The sequence below is a fragment of the Pangasianodon hypophthalmus genome, chromosome 14, assembly GCF_027358585.1.
Source record: "Pangasianodon hypophthalmus isolate fPanHyp1 chromosome 14, fPanHyp1.pri, whole genome shotgun sequence".
Taxonomy (NCBI): Eukaryota; Metazoa; Chordata; class Actinopteri; order Siluriformes; family Pangasiidae; genus Pangasianodon; species Pangasianodon hypophthalmus.
The window spans coordinates 25,287,311-25,297,310 of record NC_069723.1 but is presented as its reverse complement, the minus strand read 5'-3'; the positions used below and the strand labels follow the sequence as shown (position 1 = coordinate 25,297,310).

The 10,000-nt window shown below is 43.1% G+C and overlaps 1 protein-coding gene across 2 annotated transcripts in view; it reads right to left on the bottom strand.

Annotated features, from left to right (window-relative positions):
* The window catches only part of pld1a (phospholipase D1a), a 43,587-nt gene that overhangs the window by 13,529 nt on the left and 20,058 nt on the right, over positions 1-10,000 (bottom strand). For both annotated transcript variants that reach the window (XM_053239803.1, XM_053239802.1), the window contains 8 exons: positions 9,670-9,753; positions 5,581-5,662; positions 5,290-5,400; positions 4,136-4,321; positions 2,964-3,156; positions 1,444-1,569; positions 769-887; positions 563-676 (listed from right to left, as the gene is read on the bottom strand). In XM_053239803.1, the coding sequence (XP_053095778.1) occupies positions 563-676; positions 769-887; positions 1,444-1,569; positions 2,964-3,156; positions 4,136-4,321; positions 5,290-5,400; positions 5,581-5,662; positions 9,670-9,753 (1,015 nt within the window). The remainder of the gene's footprint in view (positions 1-562; positions 677-768; positions 888-1,443; positions 1,570-2,963; positions 3,157-4,135; positions 4,322-5,289; positions 5,401-5,580; positions 5,663-9,669; positions 9,754-10,000) is intronic.

Genomic DNA, 10,000 nt, shown 5'->3' with positions numbered 1-10,000 from the left:
ATGAGTCACTCGTGTGTGTGTGTGTGAGTGTGTGTGTGTGTGTGTGTGACGCGTTTCATTACTTCATTACTCAGCGAGCTCAGTTTATTTACAAGTGCGAGTATGTCATATAGCCGAGCACAATGATGTAATTCAACAGCTTGACCATCAAATAAGCCCCGCCCCCTGATCCTAGTGACATCACAGTGACATCACAACACTTGACTTAATCAAAACAGGAAGTAATAAGAGTAAATAGGTCACATTTATGCGTAACTTCTTCACTAGTGTAGTTTAGTAAACCGGTTAATGTTAGTGATGTTAGGCTGTTCAGGGCAAGGGGGCGTGTCCAAATTAGCATATTCATGCATATTTATATTTTAAGGACAAGAGGTTCTTTAGACTTTTCAGTAATATTTTGGATGTTATTACTTTATTGATTTAATATTAAAATGTTAAAAAGATATATCATATTAAGGGAAAAAATCTGAAGTTTGTCTCTGCAGAAATTAACAGAAAAAAACTTTTTATTTTTAATTAAAGTTTAAAATAAAAATGATAAGATGATAAATTAGCGACTCACCTGGACTTTGGTGTTGACGCAGTGGGGCACCTGGTAGTTCAGGTCGTTAGCCGTGCTGTGAGATTTGGGCAACAGAAAGGGGTACGAGAGCGAGCGGTACTTCGGCTTCACTATCTGAGACACAGAGAGACAGAAAAACAAATAAATAAACAAACAAATAAACAACTGTGTGTGTGTGTGTGTGTGTGTGTGTGTGTGTGTGAGACCTTGGTAAAGTTCCAGCGCTGTATAAAATGGCGTGCGACGTCTCTCGCCGCTTTCCCGTGAACCACCGAGGCGATGTCGTGCCAGGGCATTCTGGGAGTCGTGTAGCGGTCGATGAAATCTGCACACACGGAAACCATGGCAACCGAATAAACAACGCAACATTAACCACGTACACAACAGCCACTGATGATGTCACAAACTTTCTGTCTTCCGTTCTCTGTTCTTTTTTCTTCCTTTCTGTTTTTCTTTCTTTTCTTAGTTTTCACGTCTACTTTTTTCTTGCTTTGTTTATTTCTTTTTTTCTTTGTCTAACTTTGTGTTTCTTTCTTTCTTTCGCTTTGTTTCTTCTTTCTCCTTTGTTTTTCATCTTTCTTTCTTTCTTTCTTTCTCTTACTCTTTCCGTTTTTCACTTTTTTGTTCTTACTTTCTTTCAACTTCCCTTTTCCTCACCTTCATTCTTTTTTCTTATTTACTGTATGAATTTTCTTTCTTTCTACTTCTTCTTTGTTCTTTCTTTCTTTCTTTCTTTCTTTCCTTTCCATTATCCCTCCATCTCTTTCCGCTCCTTGCTAGTGCTGTGGATGTTGTTCAGAATAAACGACTCTGCTCGGTGTTTATTTCCGTGTTTCTGGACAGGACTTTGATCGAGTCGTGTCTTTACAGCGGCGTCTCACCGTCGAAGGGTTTCTCCAGCTGAACCCAGTCTTTATAGACGAAGTTGCAGTAATCTTTCCCGTGCCAGAACCGAGTGTTTCCCATCAGCTCACCTACACCCGTCTGCAGGCTGCGCGTAGAGCCTCCTGTACACACACACACATGCACGCACACGCACGCACACGCACGCACACGCACGCACACACGCACACACACGCACACACACGCACACGTGAATCTGGACTTGAGATGGGAGGGAATTTCCAGAAAAATTGCTGATACTATAAAAAAGAAAAACATTAAGTTTATGCTGTCTTGTGGGCGTGGCCGGTCCAGCGTGTGGTTTTTTTTCTTGTTGTTGTTGACAATAAATGTTTATTACATACATATATATACAGTTCTGTGCAAAAGTCTTATTCACGTGCAAAGAAATGCTGTAGAGCAAAGACGCCTTCAAAAATAACGAAATTAAATGTTTCTACATTTTGAAAAAATACTATAAAGAGCAGTAAACAGTAATAAATGAAACAAAGTCAGTATTTAATGTGACGATCCTTCACTTTAAATAAATAAAGCAGTATCTGAGGTGCAGTGTGTGCAGTTTTCTAAGGAAATGAGCTGGAAGTGTTACTGAGCATCTTGCAGAAGCAGCCACAGTTCTTCTGGAGACTTTGACTGTCGACTCGCTTCTTATTTCTGCAGCGAAACCCAGCAGCCTTCATTATGTTTTTATCTGAAAAGTGTCTCTTATGGAATCTGCTGCTTTCTTTACTGACAAACAAACATTTTTCTGGAACGTTTCATTTTGTGCTGGAAAACTAATGTTTGGAATCTAAAATGTTTTTGTACTGAATCAATAATGTAGAAGCCAGAAAATAAACATCTATAACAAAGTTTGTACTAAAAAAAATAGGGTGCCAAGACTTTTGCACAGTACTGTATACATCAGCTGCGTGATTCACACACTCGGCTTTATACTGGCTTTACTCTCAGATTAGATTAGATTCGACACACCGGCGATCTCTGCTACTTCCTTCCCAGCTTTATATTTCTTCCTAACGTCTCTGTACACGTTTAATGAGAGTCGTATACGACAGAACAGTAAACAGTAAACAGGAACCGATCACAGGCAGGAAGTGAAGAAACGTCGGACCGCACGCTCCGTAAAATCGGTCCGAGGAATCGTTTGGATTTGACGCTTTTTTACAGCATCATATCTAATTTGCATACAGTTGAGAAAAACCTCAATTTAAATGTTGCTTGTTGCTGAAATCACAGCTGTGTGTTGCACACGTACGTAGAAAACGAACATCTGGCCGTCGATTGGTTGCGTGAACGTAGCATTAACGTGACTTACGTTCATATTAATAACTAATTTCATTTTGTACTTCAAAACACTGTTAGCTAAAAGTAGACAATATTTAAAAAAGGGTGAGACTGCTATTAGAAAAATGTAAATATTGAAACTAGCTAGCTAACAGCGTCGTTAGCGTTACTGTCGCGGCGTGCTGATGCGTAACTCGGCTAAACACACACTCACTCTCTTCGCTGTCCATGCTGCTGACGCTGTTGGTGTGTGTCAGGCCGTGTTTGTGAAGGTGTCTGTACAGGCTGAAGCGGGATTTCCTCGTTCGTCCGACGCCTTTCAGCTTGGGAAGTTCGGCTAAATCGAGCGATCGGGAGCCGTTAATGGAGGAAAGTCCTTTAGACACTGAAAGCGCCAAACCGTCCACCTGCCAAGAACAAAATCAATTTACATTTATTTCATTTTTACTTTTACTTTTACATTTACTACACAGTGACTAATGCTACAGAATGCTAACAGCCTCAAATTAGCTTTAATAACAGATTCAAAAATTCATATAAAAGCATTATTTCTAATTAGTAACTAGTTATTTTTAGCAAAACATACCCGATTAGCTTTAATCCCTCATTTATAACAAATCACTTAGCAACCAGTAAAGGCTTAACTAGCAACTAGCATAAATTCCAGATTAGCAGCTTCTACCAAACTGCCAGCAAAACCGAGCCGAGACTTTATTATTTAATTACATCAGCTCTCCGTTCACATTCAGGAGAGTACACAACTTTAACATCTAATCACCGAAATACAGAAAAAACTTTAAAAAGAGTTTAACTGTTAAAACTGTTAAAAAGAGTTTGCAGCTGTTATTTAAAAATACTAAAATATGAATTTGTTTTTAACTGTTAGTGAAAAAAAATAAACAGAGTTTGTAAGTGTTTGTAAAAATAATAATAATTAAAAAAAACTAAAACCAAACTCATTTTTAGTTAGTTTGAAATGATTATTAAAAAATTAATAAACAAAAAGAGTTTGTAACTGTTATTTAAAAATAGTAAAATAAAGTTTAGTTTTGTTATCTTAAAAAAAAAATAAATAAATTTTAAGTTTGTAACTGTTATTAGAAAAAATTAAAAATATTTGCAACTGTTAAAAAACGTGAAGTTTATAACTAAAAAAACATAAAATATAATTAGTAACTGTTGTAAATAAATGAATAAACAAATAAATAAACAAATAAATAAACAAACAAATAAATAAATATGAATAGATTTTGTTATATCTAACAAACTGTACTGTGAATGGATTTATCACGATGTGGTTGTTATATCATCACTGCGTTTTAGTACTCAGGCCAACTCTGTGTGTGTGTGTGTGTGTGTGTGTGTGTGTGTGTGTGTGTGTGAGACCTGATCCTGAGCTGTGGAGCGAGTCACACTCCCAACGTCAGTGAGTCGGTGTTCGCGGTCGTCCCACCGACCGTACGCTAAATCGATTCCCCCGACGAAGGCCACTGATTGGTCGATCACGACAAGTTTCTCATGATGAGCCCAAAGATATACAGAGGAGGAAACGTGGTCAGGATGCCTCATCACCTATAACACACACATACACACACGCGCGCACACATACACACACACACACACACATGCGCGCACACACACACACACACACACACACACACACCTTGTGAGAATGTCTACTGTTAAATGTCCTGTACAGACTGAAAACTACAAATTAACTAAAAAACTCTCTGTAAATGCATCTGTCTGTCTGACCGTCTGTCTGTCTTTCCATCTCTACGTCTGACTGTCTGCATATCTATCTGTCCATCTGTCTATCCATCCATCTCTCTTCCTGCCGGCTTGCCTCTCTTCCTGTCTGTCTCTCTGTTTATCTGTCTGTCTGCCTGCCTGTCTCTCTTCCTGTCTGTCTCTCTGTTTATCTGTCTGTCTGCCTGCCTGCCTCTCTTCCTGTCTGTCTCTCTGTTTATCTGTCTGTCTGCCTGCCTGCCTCTCTTCCTGTCTGTCTCTCTGTTTATCTGTCTGTCTGCCTGCCTGCCTCTCTTCCTGTCTGTCTCTCTGTTTATCTGTCTGTCTGCCTGCCTGCCTGCCTCTCTGCCTGTCTGTCTCTCTGTTTATCTGTCTGTCTGCCTGCCTGCCTCTCTGCCTGTCTGTCTCTCTGTTTATCTGTCTCTCTGCCTGTCTCTCTCTCTGTTTATCTGTCTGTCTGCCTGTCTGCATATCTATCTGCCCATCTGTCTATCCATCCATCTCTCTTCCTGCCGGCTTGCCTCTCTGCCTGTCTGTCTCTCTGTTTATCTGTCCATCTGTCTGTCTGCCTCTCTGCTCGTCTGTCTCTCTGTTTATCTGTCCATCTGTCTGTCTCTCTCTCTGCCTCTCTGCTTGTCTCTCTCTCTGCCTGTCTGTCTGTCCTCCTCTCTGCCCATCCTTCTGTTTGTGAGGTGTAAAGTATAGCCTACACAGCATTGTGTGTGTCTCTCTCTCTCTCTCTCTCTCTCTCTCTCTCTCACACACACACACACACACACACACACACACACCTTGATGTTGGAGTGAAGGTGATTCAGCGTTCTCTTGCTGTATTCACTGTTGATGCCGAGAGCGAGTTCAACTTCTTTATACAACATCACAAATATACGCACACCTTGTTGCTATAAACACACACACACACACACACACAAACACACACACACACACACACACACACACAGCCTTAGTCTCTGTTGTTTTCACATTCATCATTAAAAGCAGTGTGGTATGTCAAGCATGTAAAGAATGTTTGAAAGTGTAAAGGCCATAAAACACACACACACACACACACACACACACACCGCTTTGCGCTTGAGGATGCAGTCGAGCCTCCAGCGGTTCCCCTCCACCACCGGCCTCTTCAGGAAGATCTCTGGACTCAGCCTGCACCCATACACACACACACACACACACACACACTACAGTCAGTAATGTGATGTTCACCAGCTGCATTAAAACCACTGAATTGTGAACACACACTTTCTCTAAACACTGACACCTACATGTGAACCTACAAGTGAACTAGTGTGGAGTGAGGAGTGGAGTTTTGTACTGTTACAACAGAAACAGATAGACAGATAGACAGATAAGGAAACAGAAACAGATAGACAGATAAGAAAACAGAAACAGATAGACAGATAAGAAAACAGAAACAGATAGACAGATAAGGAAACAGATAGACAGATAGACAGATAGACAGATAAGGAAACAGATAGACAGATAGACAGATAAGGAAACAGACAGACAGATAGACAGACAGACAAGTAACTATACAGAGAGAGACAGGTAAATAAACAGGGACAGACAAAGACAGACAGACAGCTGGGTAAATAAATAGAGAAAGACAGGAAGACAGACAGGCAAACAGGCTAAAGAACAGAGAGACAGACATACAGGCAGAGAGACAGACATAGAGAGAGACAGACTGATGGGTAAATATACAGACAGGTTTTATAGAGAGGCAGAAAGGCAGACAGGTAAATATACTGAGACAGACAGACAGACAGACAGTTGGATAAATATAGCTGGGTAGACAGACAGGCAGAAAGGCAGACAGGTGAATAAACAGGGACAAGACAGTCAGGCAGACAGACGGGTAAGTAAACAGAGCCACAGACAGGTAAATAAACAAAGAGAGACAAATTAACAAAGAGGAAGACAGACAGACAGACAGATAGAGACAGACAGGTAGAGACACACAGAGAGATAGAGATGCAGAGAGACAGACAGGTAGAGACACACAGAGAGATAGAGATGCAGAGAGACAGACAGATAGAGGCAGACAGACAGGTAGAGACACACAGAGAGATAGAGATGCAGAGAGACAGACAGGTAGAGACACACAGAGAGATAGAGATGCAGAGAGACAGACAGGTAGAGACACACAGAGAGATAGAGATGCAGAGAGACAGACAGGTAGAGACACACAGAGAGATAGAGATGCAGGGAGACAGACAGGTAGAGACACACAGAGAGATAGAGATGCAGAGAGACAGACAGGTAGAGACACACAGAGAGATAGAGATGCAGAGAGACAGACAGGTAGAGACACACAGAGAGATAGAGATGCAGAGAGACAGACAGGTAGAGACACACAGAGAGATAGAGATGCAGAGAGACAGACAGGTAGAGACACACAGAGAGATAGAGATGCAGAGAGACAGACAGGTAGAGACACACAGAGAGATAGAGATGCAGAGAGACAGACAGGTAGAGACACAGAGAGATAGAGATGCAGGGAGACAGACAGGTAGAGACACAGAGAGATAGAGATGCAGGGAGACAGACAGGTAGAGACACAGAGAGATAGAGATGCAGAGAGACAGACAGGTAGAGACACACAGAGAGATAGAGATGCAGAGAGACAGACAGGTAGAGACACACAGAGAGATAGAGATGCAGAGAGACAGACAGGTAGAGACACACAGAGAGATAGAGATGCAGGGAGACAGACAGGTAGAGACACACAGAGAGATAGAGATGCAGAGAGACAGACAGGTAGAGACACACAGAGAGATAGAGATGCAGAGAGACAGACAGGTAGAGACACAGAGAGATAGAGATGCAGGGAGACAGACAGGTAGAGACACAGAGAGATAGAGATGCAGGGAGACAGACAGGTAGAGACACAGAGAGATAGAGATGCAGAGAGACAGACAGGTAGAGACACAGAGAGATAGAGATGCAGGGAGACAGACAGGTAGAGACACACAGAGAGATAGAGATGCAGGGAGACAGACAGGTAGAGACACAGAGAGATAGAGATGCAGAGAGACAGACAGGTAGAGACACAGAGAGATAGAGATGCAGGGAGACAGACAGGTAGAGACACAGAGAGATAGAGATGCAGAGAGACAGACAGGTAGAGACACACAGAGAGATAGAGATGCAGAGAGACAGACAGGTAGAGACACACAGAGAGATAGAGATGCAGGGAGACAGACAGGTAGAGACACACAGAGAGATAGAGATGCAGGGAGACAGACAGGTAGAGACACAGAGAGATAGAGATGCAGGGAGACAGACAGGTAGAGACACAGAGAGATAGAGATGCAGAGAGACAGACAGGTAGAGACACACAGAGAGATAGAGATGCAGAGAGACAGACAGGTAGAGACACACAGAGAGATAGAGATGCAGAGAGACAGACAGGTAGAGACACACAGAGAGATAGAGATGCAGAGAGACAGACAGATAGAGACACAGAGAGATAGAGATGCAGAGAGACAGACAGGTAGAGACACACAGAGAGATAGAGAATGTATCTATCTCACACTGTATGTGTGTGTGTGCAATGTTGACTTGTTAAAAGTGCAGTAGAAACAGATATTGAACCGAATTGAATAAAAGTAAATAGAATTGAACAGAAGTGAACTGAATTCTCCGTCTCTTATCTAACTCTCTATAACGTGTCTGTAGATGAAACCGGATTCAAGAGGTCAAGGGTCAAAACCAGGAACTTTACCTCAGGGCCAGAGTTCTCACAGTGTGGCAAAGATTAACACTGAAAAGTACTGTTAGGTATCAGATTACACACACACACACACACACACACACACACACACACACACACACGCACGCATATACACACACACATACACACAGACGCATATACACACACACACACTCACATACACACACATGCACGCATATACACACACACATACACACAGATGCATATACACACACACACACTCACATACACACACATGCACGCATATACACATATACACACACACACATACACACTGCCTTAACCCTCAGCGTGCTCGAGTATTTAAAGATGAATATTTATAGCACTCAAATGTAAAATGAACTCTATTGAGTAACTGAACCGGCTCTGCTGTCCAACCTTCACTACTGTCCTCATTAATGTCCTCACTACAATCCTCACTAATGTCCTCAATACAGTCCTCACTACAATCCTCACTAATGTCCTCAATACAGTCCTCACTACAATCCTCACTACTGTCCTCACTACAATCCTCACTACTGTCCTCACTAATGTCCTCATTAATATCTCACTACAGTCCTCATTAATGTCCTCACTATTGTCTTCACGGAGGGCAGTCGTGGCCTAACGGGGGGCAGTCGTGGCCTAACGGGGGGGCAGTCGTGGCCTAACGGGGGGGCAGTCGTGGTCTAACGGGGGGGGGGCAGTCGAGGTCTAACGGGGGGGGCAGTCGTGGTCTAACGGGGGGGGGGGCAGTCGTGGCTTAACGGGGGGGGGGGGGGGGGGGGGGGGCAGTCATGGCCTAACGGGGGGCAGTCGTGGTCTAACGGGGGGGGGGCAGTCGTGGTCTAACGGGGGGCAGTCGTGGTCTAACGGGGGGCAGTCGTGGCCTAACAGTTAGAGAGTCGGCCTTGTAACCGGCAGGGATTGTAGGTGGGGGAGTGACTGACCAGCGCTCTCTCCCACCCTCAATACCACCACTGAGGTGAGACCCTTCAGCAAGGCACCAAACCCCCAACTGCTCCCCGGCACTGCACACTGCTCCGGGTGTGTGTTCACTACTGTGTGTGTGTGTGTTCACTACTGTGTGTGTGTGTGTTCACTACTGTGTGTGTGTGTGTGTGTGTTCACTACTGTGTGTGTACTTGAATGGGTTAAATGCAGAGCACAAATTCCGAGCATGGGTCACCGTCACGACACGACACGACACGTCACTTCACGTCACAGTCCTCACTACAGTCCTCACTACACCCTCAGTGCAGTGATGAATGTCTTTATGTGACGTAAACAGTGAATACAGTGTGTTTTCTAGATACAGACAGACAGAGAGAAAGACAGATGGACAGAGAGAGAGGCAGGCAGACGTAAAGATGGAAAGAGAGGCAGATAGACAGAGAGAGAGAAACAGACAGACAGAGAGACAGAGACAGACACTCACCACCAGTCGGTGATAAAGATCTCCTCTTTTGCCTCTTCCAGTGCGTTAGCTACGTCCTCCATGTAAGTCTTACCGTTTACATACCTACAACACACACACACACACACACACACACAGCCTGTTAAGAATTTTAGTTAATCTAGTTCAGGTGATCCAACATTCCACAAATTCCTTTAGTTAGTTCTCTAGATTGTACCATTTGGTAAGAACAATTTGGACATACGCTGTGTGTTTAGCTGAAGCTCAGTATTATTGGTCAGGAATGTTAGACCGTACCATTACCTCCGTACGCACTTGCTCAGGACGTTTAAAAGGAAATAACACCATACAG